This window comes from Anguilla rostrata, chromosome 19 (assembly GCF_018555375.3).
Source record: "Anguilla rostrata isolate EN2019 chromosome 19, ASM1855537v3, whole genome shotgun sequence".
Classification (NCBI taxonomy): Eukaryota; Metazoa; Chordata; class Actinopteri; order Anguilliformes; family Anguillidae; genus Anguilla; species Anguilla rostrata.
In genome coordinates, this window is record NC_057951.1 from 6,953,431 (window position 1) to 6,967,490 (window position 14,060).

At 51.1% G+C, this 14,060-nt stretch overlaps 1 protein-coding gene across 1 annotated transcript in view; it reads left to right on the forward strand.

Moving 5' to 3' along the window:
- Positions 1 to 14,060, forward strand: part of itpr2 (inositol 1,4,5-trisphosphate receptor, type 2) — a 72,000-nt gene that overhangs the window by 32,775 nt on the left and 25,165 nt on the right. The window contains exons 21-37 of the mRNA XM_064319530.1: positions 63 to 210; positions 566 to 759; positions 1,349 to 1,472; positions 1,843 to 1,900; positions 2,207 to 2,217; positions 4,941 to 5,251; positions 5,757 to 5,846; positions 6,200 to 6,325; positions 6,458 to 6,580; positions 6,827 to 7,027; positions 7,847 to 8,098; positions 8,634 to 8,759; positions 9,305 to 9,434; positions 9,627 to 9,749; positions 10,316 to 10,497; positions 11,087 to 11,229; positions 11,728 to 11,836. Coding sequence (XP_064175600.1) covers positions 63 to 210; positions 566 to 759; positions 1,349 to 1,472; positions 1,843 to 1,900; positions 2,207 to 2,217; positions 4,941 to 5,251; positions 5,757 to 5,846; positions 6,200 to 6,325; positions 6,458 to 6,580; positions 6,827 to 7,027; positions 7,847 to 8,098; positions 8,634 to 8,759; positions 9,305 to 9,434; positions 9,627 to 9,749; positions 10,316 to 10,497; positions 11,087 to 11,229; positions 11,728 to 11,836 — 2,451 coding nt within the window. The remainder of the gene's footprint in view (positions 1 to 62; positions 211 to 565; positions 760 to 1,348; positions 1,473 to 1,842; positions 1,901 to 2,206; positions 2,218 to 4,940; positions 5,252 to 5,756; positions 5,847 to 6,199; positions 6,326 to 6,457; positions 6,581 to 6,826; positions 7,028 to 7,846; positions 8,099 to 8,633; positions 8,760 to 9,304; positions 9,435 to 9,626; positions 9,750 to 10,315; positions 10,498 to 11,086; positions 11,230 to 11,727; positions 11,837 to 14,060) is intronic.

The window sequence follows — 14,060 nt, forward strand, 5'->3', positions numbered from 1 at the left end:
AATGGGGTGAAATGGCGTGACTGACGCTTCACCGTCCGGGTGGTCTCTCCTCTCTCCCGCAGGTGGTTCGCTTGGCGCGTAACCTGGTCTACTTTGGGTTCTACAGCTTCAGCGAGCTGCTGCGGCTCACGCGCACCCTGCTGGCCATCCTGGACATCGTGCAGCACATGCCCAACTTCATGGACAAGATCAGCAAGGGCCCCGAGTCGGGTGAGCGGCTTCAGTTCTCCACCGGTGCACAGACGGCGAGAGAGACTAGTGATGTGCTTCATATATGATCTAAAGTACAGTGGCTATGGAGACTAGTGATGTGCTTCATATATGATCTAGAGTACAGTGGCTATGGAGACTAGTGATGTGCTTCATATATGATCTAGAGTACAGTGGCTATGGAGACTAGTGATGTGCTTCATATATGATCTAAAGTACAGTGGCTATGGAGACGAGTAGTGTGCTTCATATATGATCTAAAGTACAGTGGCTATGGAGACTAGTGATGCGTCTCCGATATTCTCTTTTTTGTTGTTGTGACTACCGCGAATACTGACAATCGATTGGCCGCCAGGGAACAACGTGATGCGCACCATCCACGGCGTGGGGGAGATGATGAGCCAGATGGTGCTGAGCCGGGGCTCGGTGCTGCCCCACCTCCTGCCCGAGGGCCAGCCGACCCCGCGCCACGCCAAGGCCCCCGGCCCCCCCGACTGCGAGGACGTCACCGTCATGAACACCAAGCTCAAGATCATCGAGATCCTGCAGGTCAGGAGCGCGCCCCGCTCCCGTCCGGCAACGGGGGGGGGGGCCTTTAAACTCGCCGAATCACAGCCGGCCCTGAAGCTTGTAGTCTTCGGCAAAATCGTCCACTCTCCCTGCAGCCGACCGTTTGTAATTACCATTGGGAAGGAGAGTCACTGCAACATGGATGTCTGTTTCAGAGCTCATCGGCGCTAATTATAATATTCAGTTCGGTGAGATACGGTTTGTTGGGGGGCGGGGAGTTGGGGATTGGGTAGGGGGGCGGGGTGTTCTTCACTCTCATATTGGGTTGGAGGAGAGCCCTTGCCTTTGTCTGCCCTCTCCTGGATCAATGGAGAAAAGTGCAGTGTTGGGCGTGGATACTGTACATTTGGCGATTGGCCATTCTAAAGTGGGAGGAGAAAAATAGGGGGATGTAGCATGAAAAAAACAATGTAAATGCGATGAACATGCGTATATAGACATCATGAAAGCTCAGATGTAAGGATTGCTCGGTTAGGGCTGCGCTCATGTGGCTAACGGCTCTTGTGAACGCGTGACGTTTCGTACAGCGGGCGCTAGCCGTGTCCTAACGCCGGCGTTCCCCCCACAGTTCATTCACAGCGTGAGGCTGGACTACAGGATCACCTACCTGCTGTCCATCTACAAGAAGGAGTTTGGAGACAGCACCCTCTCTGACAGCTCGCTGTCCGTCAATGACATTTCGGGGCAGTCAGGTGAGGCGTCCTTTCACGCTGCCCGGTCCGTCGGCCTGTCGTCTGCAGATATGCCCCACTCCGAGCTCTGCGGTGGCGTGGAATACCCAACTCCAGGCTACGTGGCGGGGCGTGGAGCGCCCTGCAGTGGTGTATTTCGTGAAGTGGTTTGTGCCACGTATACCAGAACTGCCTGCTGTGTGCTGCTTTACTTGAGTAGAAATGGCTCAACGCTCAAGTACAATAAGTCATATTTGTGTTTTAACAGCACCTTGTTCACTTAAATTTCTGGCTTTGTTTTCAGTTGTAATTCATATTTCAGCTCCTTAATAACCTGGGCTTTTAAAGAAAATCATTGTTATTTACTAATTTATCCTCCTTGCCTGTGCAGCTCCCGATCCTGATATAGATTTGATTGCAGCCCAAGCTGAGACCATGTTCGCTGGAAGGTAAGTTTTGCACAGGTGTGTTGCGTTGATGCAGGTGTTTGTTATGCTCTTAGCAGCAGTCACGGAAGCGTGCATGGAGCGACCTTTCTGAGTTGAATGCAGGAGCTGGTTTGCCTTAGCACTTCGCAGCGTCTCGTAACAGCAGTTCATGTTGCTCACGTTATGATAGACTCAACAGGTAAGTCTCATGTTATAGCTCCGTCAGCAGCTCCTGCAAACGGTGTCTCAGTGCTCTATGACTTAAGTTAGCGCATAGCCTCTGCATGCGATATAACCTTTGAACGGGTAGTCTCAATGCTCCTATAGACCTTCTACAGGTACGTCTCAGTGCTCCTATAGACCTTCAACAGGTACAGCCTCAGTGCCTATAGACCTAAACAGGTACGTCTCATGCTCAGACCTTCAAAGGTATCACCTCAATGCGCATATAAACCTTTGAACGGGTACAGTCTCAATGCTCCTATAGACCTTCAAACAGGTACAGCCTCAATGCTCCTATAGACCTTCAAACAGGTACAGTCTCAATGCTCCTATAGACCTTCAAACAGGTACAGTCTCAATGCTCCTATAGACCTTCAAACAGGTACAGTCTCAATGCCTATCGCTGTCAACAGGTACATACCCAACTAGATCCTATCATACCTAATCTAACAGGTAAGTTCCAACTCATAGCTAGCTCCTATAGACCTCGCAAACAGTACAGTCTCATGTCCTCGAGCTATGATCCTCAAAGGTAGTCCTAATACCTATAGTGTTTTACATGTAATCAATTGAGTACAGAATGATGCTGATATGGTTAGAATAGCTGAAGCTTATCATAGCTTCTATGGCCTGAATTTTCAGTGAGTCAAAAATCATTCTAAGAAACTATAGTTATTCTATCACAGCATCGGTACCTCATCCACATGCAAGCAGGTGTTTTGGAACGTATTTGAACATAGGTGTGCAACTGCGCCTGACAATCCGAGTCCCAAGAACCTTGCAGCAGCAGCGTTGCGTGGTCAATGTATTTAGCAGGCCGTGCGGTATGATTGAGAATCAAAGGCGGTTCCTCTCTGTCAGTTTAAAAGTTGTTTGCAGCTGCTCGTTGGCAATTCCAATTGGTTTTCACATGCTGAAAATCAAAGTTGTGCAATCAGCTTTTTGTTTCATTTGATCTTAAAGTGAAGTTTGAAGTTTTTGTTTTTTCTTTCTTTCTTCCTCCCTCCCCCTCCGCACCCCAGAGAATTGTTTAAGTTGTCGTGAAATGAATGATGCTGTATGGATTATCGAAAGCAGGGCGTACTTGTGGAACCTACCCAGAGACATTAATTGGTTGGCTTTTTTTCTGTGAGGCCTTCGTGTCTGAAATAATGACCGAATGAAACTTTGAGAGAACTTGGTTTTTCCATTAAATGGCCGGCGGGATTCCTTTGTGGGCCGTGACTGGGGGGGGTCCGCTATCGGCGCCGTTCGGGCGTGTCTGTGACACTGACCCATTTCAAGCGACGACTGAAGACTCGCCTCTTCAGGCTGCACCTCTCCCCATCCCTCCCTACCTCCCTGTAATCTTTTAAATGACTGTAAGCTTAGGGTTGTAACTAGGTAGCTGTTACGCAGTCACTTTCCGAGTGCTTTTACCCAGAGCGGCTAGCAAAAGCGGTCAATATCAGCGTTAGTCTCAGAAACGGCAGTACCACCAAGCAGGAGCAGAAGGCCCATGTGACCCAGAGGGAACGCTTCGCCTGCAGTAGTCACTGTGCGGGTGCAGGCGGACCAAATGGTAAATGGACTGCATTTATATAGTGCTTTTAGCCAAAGCGCTTTACAATTGATGCCTCTCATTCACCCATTCACACACACTCACACACCAACGGTGAAAGGCTGCCATGCAAGGTACCAGTCGCCTCGTTGGGAGGAATTAGGGGTTAGGTGTCTTGCTCAGGGACACCTCGACACGCCCAGGGCGGGGGATCGAACCGGCGACCCTCCGACCAGTGATGTAGGACGGAGTGTGGCACAGTGGGTAAGGAACTGCGCTTGTAACCGAAAGGTCGTAGGTTCGAATCCCGGGTAAGGACACTGCCGTTGTACCCTTGAGCAAGGTACTTAACCTGCATTGCTTCAGTATATATCCAGCTGTATAAATGGATACAATGTAAAGTGCTATGTAAAAAGTTGTGTAAGTCGCTCTGGATAAGAGCGTCTGCTAAATGCCTGTAATGTAATGTAATGTAATGATTAAAAGAAAACACAAATTGAAATTACTGAAACCCTTATTGGAGTTTCTCATGTTAGTTTGGAAACCTGTGCATCAAAGTAGATTGTTTTATCATCTATTTTATAACTGACACATACTGCTAATTGGCATTCAACAAAACGTGACTCACCTGCATAGCTGCCACACACACACACACACACATGCACCCTCACATGTACACGTGTGTCGAAAAGCACTCTGAGGCCCCATTTAACCAGCAGCCATTTTGCTCGTAATTGGAGTATAACAGCCTAATGGCAAGTGTAGGTGGTTGCATACAGCCTTGCTATTATTTCACTGTTCCCATAGCGACGGCCGCACAATGGTCACCCTTGTCAACGGGGTAGCCCCGTCAGGTGGGTTGGGGCGAGACGGCACGCTCGGGACGAGACCGAGACGCCGAGGCCCGGCTGTCCTCAGCGCCCCGCGCCTCCTTCACAATCGCGTTCTTCCTGGGGGCGGGGCAAATGTAAAACCGGCCGTTCTCGGATCCTTTCCGGTTTATGCGTTCACAAGACCTTCTGCGTGCCGAGCAGCAGCAGACCAGACCTGGGTCAAATGCGTATTTGTTGTGGATTCAAATACTTTTCTACGCTCTACTGATCTTGTCTGAATCAATTAGGCTCATAATTGGTGAAAATGTGGACGCTTGGCCACTGAAACTGGCCAATCTGTGTAGATAATGATGAGGGAAGTCGTCAGCAGAGCAAACGGTAACGAGCCAAACCATAAAACATAAGTTTAAGGAAAAAAAAATTCTGAAAGAATTTAAACACATGTAGCTTAACCTTAATTGAGCAGCAGGTTGGCTGTACCAGACACCAACGTTACACAAGGGGGGTCCTCCAGGACCGAGTTTGAGGGAGCAGTCCTCCGACGGAGGCCAGGTTGGCGCGATGAGCGTAGCGCTGTGGCCTGATGCCGCTGCGTCTCGCCCGCCGCAGGTCCAGCTGCTGGTGTCGGAGCAGGACGTGGAGAACTACAAGCAGATCAAGACCGACCTGGACCAGCTGCGGCTGACGGTGGAGAAGTCGGAGCTCTGGGTGGAGAAGAGCGGCGGCTACGGCAGCGTGGAGCTGGGGGACAGCCAGGGCAAGGAGCAGAACGCCGAGGTGCGCCCCCTGCAGGCCATCCCCGTGATGCTGTCGGGTTCACAGGGATCTGCTCTGTTAGAAAGAGAGAGTGTGTGTATGTACATTTGTGTGCTCCATAATGCTTGAGACTCCACAATTTTAGAATTCACTTGTGGTTAAGGAGCAGATTCTCAGCTTTTACTTAAGGGTACAGCACTTTTTATAAAGACACCCCCCCCCCCCCACCATTTCAGGTCTGATCAGTCACAGGCGTGTTCAATTGCTTCCTTAGTGTGGGTGCATGTATAAGACTATACCACGCATTAAAGGGGGAGTGTGTATTCCGAACACATTACCCAGAGTGCCTGTATTCCGAACACGTTACCCAGAGTGCCTGTATTCCGAGCACATTACCCAGAGTGCCTGTATTCCGAACACATTACCCAGAGTGCCTGTATTCCGAGCACATTACCCAGAGTGCCTGTATTCCGAACACATTACCCAGAGTGCCTGCATTCCTGCTGTTTGTCCTTCAAATTGACAGGAAACCGGGATCCTGAGTCCAGTGCAGGACGGGAACATCAAGCCTCAGATCGACAGCGACAAAGCGAACAACTACAACATCGTCAAGGAGGTGAGCAGCTGCCGTGGCGCCCGTTCGAACACCTGTCAGTCACTGGCTTCCGTTAGCATTACATTACATTACATTATAGGCATTTAGCAGACGCTGTTATCCAGAGCGACGTACAACAAGTGCATAGGTTCATGATGTAGAGTTAGCAGTACTTGGCAAGCAAGATAACACAGATTCACTGGTCCATTCATTTCGCTGACTGACTAAAATTCAAATGAAGATTATTACATGCTTTGGAAAATTCACAACTTTTTGAATGATGGAGTCCTCTTTTCGCTGACCTGCGGTGTCTGGCCTCCTTGCACGGCTTGATGTTCTCCTCGCATTTCCTGGTACAAAACACTGCTTTTCAGATCCTGCTGCGGCTCAGCAAGCTGTGCTATCCCAGTAAGAAGAGCCGGGTGCAGCAGCAGAGGCTCCTGAAGAACATGGGGGCCCACACTGTGGTGCTGGACCTGCTGCAGATCCCCTATGAGAAGGTAACTGCTAATGCTAGCCCTGCTGGATGATAGCTGTGCTAATACTAGCCATGCTGGGTGATTGCTGTGTTGGTACTAGCTCTGCTAGGTGATAGCCGTGCTGGTGCTAGCCCACTGTGCGCTTCCCCACAGACTGACCAGAAGATGAATGAGATCATGAACCTGGCTCACGGCTTCCTGCAGAGCTTCTGTAGAGGAAACCCCCAGAACCAAGTTCTCCTCCACAAACACCTCAACCTCTTCCTCACACCAGGGGTGCGTACACCTCTCCTCTTCCTCACACCAGGGGTGCTTAGACCTCTCCTCTTCCTCACACCAGGGGTGTGTAGACCTCTCTTCTTCCCCACATCAGGGGTGCGTAGGGTTACGTTGTTGGTAAGCTGAGAGCTAGGTCTACACTGTAGCAGTAGGAAAATGGCGACCTTTCGTTACATTATGTTAGGTTACGTTAAAAACGTGAACCATGCTCAATGAAACTAAAACCCTACAACCCCGCCCCAGCTCCTGGAGGCCGAGACCATGCGCTACATCTTCATGAACAACTACCACCTGTGCAACGAGATCAGCGACCGCGTGGTGCACCACTTCGCGCACTGCATCGAGACGCACGGCCGCCACGTGCAGTACCTGCGCTTCCTGCAGACCGTGGTCAAGGCCGACGGCAAGTACGTGAAGAAGTGCCAGGACAAGGTCATGACCGAGGTGAGAGGCCGTTGTCGTGGCAACAGGCAGGGGAGCAGGGAGTGGGGGCTTCTATTCCTGAACAACTTCATGATTCTTAATTATGTATGCGTGTGTGTGTACGTGTGTGTGTGTGTGTGTGTGTGCATGCATGAATGTGTGAAGTTGTGTATTTTTATCACATTTGAGGACCTTGTGAGTTTTCAGTGTACTGGAAGTTTACAGCGCTCCATCCACCTGTCTTTATGGGAAAGGATTGGCCTGATAACCTTGCCTTTGCATCAGTGTTTCCTAGACAAGAAAGGAGCGGACTCTGCGATTTATGAAAAGCAATGATTTTCAGTCTCAGTGATCAATTTCGCAGTGTTGAGCCCTGGGGTGAGAAGGTGCTGGAATGTTTACAACCCCGGGCTAAGCCTCATTTCACACCTGGGGTGGGGGTAGAGCCAACATTACTTTAACCCGGGTGCTGATCAGGAGTACCGCCAACTTCTTGAGAAGTGAGAACTCTGGAGATGGCTATGGCTATGAGGATATCCAGACTGCTGATTTGCCCCCGGTTAAAGGAAGTGTGAAATGTTATTATACGGTGAAATCTACCAGGCTTGAAAAAAGTTTTGCATCTGTGTGAAAAAAAAAAAAATGGTGATATGGCTTTATATGGCTGACTGACACCTGACCACACCTAATGACACCTGACCACGCCTAACGGCTCCTGACCGCACCTGACCACACCTAACTGCTCCTGACCGCACCTGACCACACCTAATGACTCCTGACCACACCTACCGGCTCCTGACCGCACCTGACGGCGTTTGTTTTGCGGCTCCCGTCCCCCAGCTGGTGACCGCGGGCGAGGAGGTGCTGGTCTTCTACAACGACCGGGCCTCCTTCCCGCTGCTCCTGCAGATGATGAGCTCGGAGCGGGAGCGGGCCGACGCCAACGGCCCGCTGGCCTACCACAACACGCTGGTGGAGCTGCTCGCCGCCTGCACCGAGGGCAAGAACGTCTACACCGAGCTCAAGTGCAACTCGCTGCTGCCCCTCGACGACATCGTCAAGGTGGTCACCCACGACGACTGCATACCCGAGGTAAACGTCGACTCCGCCGTGCGAGGACAGGCGAAGAACGTACCTGAATTACTCTTGTGAGTCAGTGGCTCGAGGCCAATAGTCACTCGAAGAGGACACTTTCAGCCTCCTCAATTTACAGCTCAGCAGCCACCACTGTAAGGAATGCCGTAGTCTTTAGCCGCATATAACGTCTCTGTCTATGGAGCCTTGCTGCGTTGGATTCATCTCTACTTCTCTTCCCTTTTTCGTCATTTCGTCCAAGGTTCTTCTAACACCTCCCTCGCGTCTTTGTGAATCCAACGCGTTGCCTGTAGAGAAAATGTGTTGTAGTGACATTACGAGAAAATTGGCACTTGACATCATACATAGCGTCCCGCCTTACCTAATCTATCCGGAATGGTCATGTCATGCGTGAACAGACTTCCCTATGGAAGACCTATGTGCGAACAGGGCAAACCACACAAAACATCATGGGAAAGGAGCTCTACCTGTGGTTCGGTCCACCCCTGCCTACCGGCAAACGAGTTAACTGTGGGCATCGTCCGTTCCCCAGGTGAAGACCGCGTACGTCAACTTCGTGAACCACTGCTACGTGGACACGGAGGTGGAGATGAAGGAGATCTACACCAGCAACCACATCTGGAAGCTCTTTGAGAACTTCCTCATGGACATGTCCCGGGTGAGCCCCCCCCCCCCCCCTCCAGCCTGTGGAGTTAGCGTCTCCTTAGCGACTGCCCCTGAGCAGGGCTCAGACTGTTTCTTCTTTTTTTTTTTTTTTACAATGTTGTATTGCTCTGGCTGGCTGAGTTCCGTGCTAACTTCAGTACATACTGAATCAATAAATGGGTCGGTTCAAATCAATGGTATTTCTACGGCTTCTGATTAGATTTTTTTTAGTTTTTGCGTTTCTTGTGGGGCTTTGGTGTGGATTTAGTCTGTGTAGAACACGCGCTAGTTCTTTTTTTTTTTTTTTTAAGTGATGTTTCCTGTTTGCTCGCTGATCTGGGGAATGTAGTTTCCCAGGTTCAGCCCCGTGGCTGATCTCATTCAGGTACATTGGCTAGTGCTTCTCCTGTATCGCACGTTGCTCTGGATTAGAGCGTCTGCTAACGGCGCGTAATGTGAATAACAGGGTAGTTGAAGCTTATCCTGAAGGTTGGGGGATCCATCTTGGCGGTTTGCAGAGGTTTGTCAGGTGTGTAAAGATGTGCGTAATCCCTCCAGGTGTGCAACAGCACGACGGACAGGAAGCACGCGGACACCGCGCTGGAGAGATACGTGACGGAGACCGTCATGGCCATCGTCAAAGGGTTCTTCAGCTCCCAGTTCTCGGTCAGCAACTCCACCAGTCTGCATGGTAACTTGCTCCCGTGCGTACACAGACTGTACCCTCTGCCCATGTGCTGTCCCACTGATTTCCACTCCTTGCAGACTGTACCTCAACTACCTCTGTCCCAGACTGTGACTCCTCTGTCCCAGACTGTGACTCCTGTTTTACAGACTCCACAGCATTTTGACTGTACTCCCTTCTCCCTCCCCCACCCACAGACCCACCAGCCCATCTTCATCCAGCTTCTGCAGTCTGCCTTCAGGATCTACAACTGCACCTGGATTACTTCGCCTCAGAAATCCAACATCGAGGGCTGCATCAAGACGCTTGCGGATGTGGGTGCGTCACACTGAATTTTAGCAAGGTGTCGTGTTCAGTAATAAAGCTGAACACTATTTGCTCTGGAACATCTGAAATGGTGTTAATTTTTTGTTTTACTCATTTGAATATTTAGTCTGGTTTTTGTCAACTTAGTGGCTTTAGTCATCGAAAACTAACAGTTTTAGTCCCACTCAAATGAAAAATTATTCAGTTTTTTTTTTTTTTAATGGAATCTTCTTGGAAATTATTGCCGACTGGCCTTGATATGCACATGCTACAGTCATCATCAATCAATTTCTTCCCAGAATTTTTATAAATCTTGTTATTATTACACATTATCTTAGAAACATTGGCTCATACTCTGTTTGCAGGCCCCTTCCCTGTGTTAATATGGAAGGAAATTGACCTATTATGGAACTCCCTTCCGGTAGCATTGATCCATGTTTGAGTCACAGGCCACATCTTGCTCTATGCGGAGGTGTGATACCTGAGTGGTGAATAAGGCAGCAGCTTCATCACGGTGGGGGGGTGGGGTGGGGGAGGGGAAACGAACCAGGCGCTAGCCGCTCCCTTGTGCTCTGCAGCGAAGAACCGGGCCATGGCCGTGCCGGTGGACCTGGACAGCCAGGTGAACACGCTGTCCCTGAAGACGCACACCAACATGGTGCAGCGGGCGGCCAAGGGCTGGCGCATGACCGCGCGGGCCGGGCCCCGCAAGGAGCCGCTGGGGGCCCCCGACTACAAGAGCATCATCGAGAAACAGCAGGTGCGTGAGTTGTGTGTGTGTGGGGATGTGTGTGTGTTGTGTGTGTGTGTGTTGGGAGTGTGTGGTGTGTGGGGGCTGTGTTGTGAGTCTGTTCTGGTCTTGTCTGGAGGCATTCTGTGTGTTGTTGAGAGGGGGGTGTGGGGGTGTAGGTGTTGGTAGGACATGTGGTGAGTGTTAATCTAAGTGACACTCGTCTCTGAGGTTAGTGTTTGTATTACGGAGCAGTGTGGTGAGTGTGTGTGAGTGTGTGTGTGTGTAAGTGTGTGAGTGGTACTAGTGTCCTGTGCGAGGGTGTGTGCTGTGTGTGGGAGCAGTGTGGTGAGTGGGGTGTGATGGTTAAGTGTACCTTGCTCTGAGGGTGTAGTGCTGTGTGTGGAGCAGTGTGGTGAGTGTGTATCTAAGTGTACACTCTGCTCTGAGGGTGTAGTGCTGTGTGTGGAGCAGTGTGGTGAGTGTGTATCTAAGTGTACACTCTGCTCTCAGGGTGTAGTGCTGTGTGTGGTGAGTGTGTATCTAAGTGTACACTCTGCTCTGAGGGTGTAGTGCTGTGTGTGGTGAGTGTGTATCTAAGTGTACACTCTGCTCTCAGGGTGTAGTTTCCTGTCTGGAGGAGCAGTTCCATCCCAAAGTGCAGGCCGAGTTCTCGGTGCTGGTGGACGTCCTGCACAGCCCGGAGCTCCTGTTCCCCGAGGCGGCCCGCTTCCGCTGTGAGAGCGGAGCCTTCATGTCCAAGTGAGCGTCCTAGTGCCCTTACCCACAGTAGTGTGCACTCTGTGTCTCCTAGTGCCCTTACCACAGTGTGCATCTGCTCTCTAGCCTACCACGTACAGTGTGCACTCCTTCCTGTGCCTCCACAGTATAGTGTGCACTCTGTCTCTCCTAGTGCCCTTACCCACAGTGCAGTGTGCACTGCCTCTCCTAGTGCCCTTACCACAGTGCAGTGTGCACTCTCTCTCCTAGTGCCCTTTCCCACAGTATAGTGTGCACTCTGTCTCTCCTAGGGCCCTTACAAACAGTACAACCTTGATTCATCAATAAGACTGAATTGAAATGTTGTTGATGCAGTATTTCAGTTCAATAAGCCTGAATTGAAATGTTGATGATGCAGTATTTCAGTTCAATAAGACTGAATTGAAATGTTGTTGATGCAGTATTTCAGTTCTGTTGAAGGCAGGGACACTAGGTAAAGGAAGCGCCGTGACTCTCTCTCTCTCTCTCTCTCTCGTCCAGGCTGATCAAACACACCAAGAAGCTGATGGACAAGGAGGAGAAGCTGTGCATCAAGGTCCTGCAGACGCTGTGCAAGATGCTGGACAAGAAGGAGACCTTCGAGGAGCCGGTGAGCGCCGCGCGCGAAAGCCGCGCACGGAAACGTTCGCGTCGGGTTTGTCACGTCGCCGTCCGTACCGTGACCCAGGTTACGCGGACGAGCCGCACGCGCGAGCGGAGCGGAAATGCCTGTCCAGATTGTACGTATTCGTTTTGGATTCAAATACCATTTTCTACGCTTTACTGATCTTTGTCTGGCGTATTGGAACCAATGAGTGCAAACCCCGCCTTCTGGTCATATTGGCAGGCTCAAGTTACGCCAGGCAAGATCAACGGAGCACAGAAAAGGATTTGAATCCAAACCAAATATGTATATGTGACCCCCCTTCTGATCTCAACAGGCATTTGAGATGCTCTAAGGTCCCTCTGTGGGACCAGTGGTCCTCATACATCAGGATGTTTTTCGAGGTTTGGGCTGGGCCCCGTAGTTACAGTGAAGGGAAACCTCAAAGCTACAGCACACAATGGTGTTCTAGAGAATTGTGCGCTTCCAGCTTTGTGGCAACAGGTTTGGGGAGGGCCCTTTCAGCATGACAGTGCCGCCGCGCACAAAGCAAGATCCACGCAAAAGTGGTTTGCCGAGTACGGCGTGGAAGAACGTGGCCGGCCTGCACAGAGCCCCGCCCTCAACACCTTTTGTCTGAATGGGAACGGCCAGCTGCGAGCGAGACCTCGTCTCGCCACATCAGTGCCTGACCTCACTCTCGTAGCTGAACGGAAGCGACTCCCCCCACAGCAATGTTCCGAAGTTTAGTGGAAACTCTTCCTGGAAGAGTGGAGGCTGTTACAGCAGCAAAAGGGGGCCCAACTCCACATTACTCCCCATCGTTTTGGAATGCGATGTTCAACGAGCGCATTTGGATCTGATGTTCAGGTGTCCACATACTTTTGGCCACCTAGTGCACATTATTATTTTTATGGCTTACAATATTTTACATGCAATCCATTTGTACAGCTGGAGGTTTACTGGAGCAGCCCAGGTTGAGTACCTTGCTTGACGTCAGTAAATCAGCTAGGAATCAAGTCCACTTCTCTACCCATTACCCCCACACTGCTTAATCAACAAGCCTAATAAACTCTGCTTCATTGTGTGTGGCTTTCTTACATCTACTCTGTCTACAGCACCGTCTCAGATTTAAAGACTTAGCAGTCGTAATGCGTTTTCTTTTTTTTTTTTAAATCCAAAGATCTTGCCCTCATTATATTCTCGCTAGAGAATTATGACCTGAAATTGTATGAAAAATAAAACGCGAAACCGTATATATATTTTTTTCTGGGCGGGATGTATGTTCCTGACACGGGGTCCTGACGTGAATCGATACTCCGTTTAAAGACGAATGTCCCTCGTGTCTTGTGCACTGGTTAATCTTATCGGGGATGCTGGATTGTTCCGGCTGCGGTTACTAGGCTAACGTTCCGGATGACATCAGAACGTTAGCGTTTGTGCCAGCGCGGCGGCTGCAGTGGGAGCTGCGGGTGAGCGGCGGAGCAGCGCGCTCAGTGTGGGAACTGCAGTCGCCGGCGATATTGTTGTGAAGAGCCTTCTCAGACGCGGTGGGACGACAGGAAGGGAGGCGGGGGGGGGTGGGCAGAGCGGCTTAATGGCGCATGCGCGTGCTCTGGGGGGAGGGTGAGGGAAAGGGAAAGGGGAGGGGGGGGGGCTCCCCGTCATCAGTATTCCGGCTGCGGGGAGCACCGGATTTAGCGTCTCCGCGGTTACATAAGCGGCCGAGGCGCATGAGGACAGACGGAGGCGTGAGCTCGCTCGCGCGCGGAGCTGTCGGGGGGGGGGGGGGGGGATCGATACCGCGGTAAAGCCGGGCTCCGCAGCCCCGCCCCCCCCCTTTCGCGGCGTACCCCGTTTGCACTCTTGTCTGGGGACGAGGCGAGGACAGGCACTGAAATGCCCGTACGTGACCGTCACCAATGCGCAGCCTTCGCCCGTCGCGCAGGGAAACAGTCCTTCTGCCATCTGCTCTGAGAGATCCGTCTTTGTGCTTCTGTTACCGTTCACCTCATCTTTACTGTCACACCAGGCTGGCCAGCGGAGGACGGGCTCCCCCTCTACAGCCGGGTTCATCTCCAGATTTCTTTTTTTTTCCCCTCTCCCTCCGTTTGAGGGTCTTTTCTTCCCCACCGGGGAGCTAGACGAAGGCACACTGGCCCTGTATTCCAGGGGTTCCCAAAACCTCTCCTCCGGTACCCCCAGATCCGGATCCGTGTGCTAAATGTGT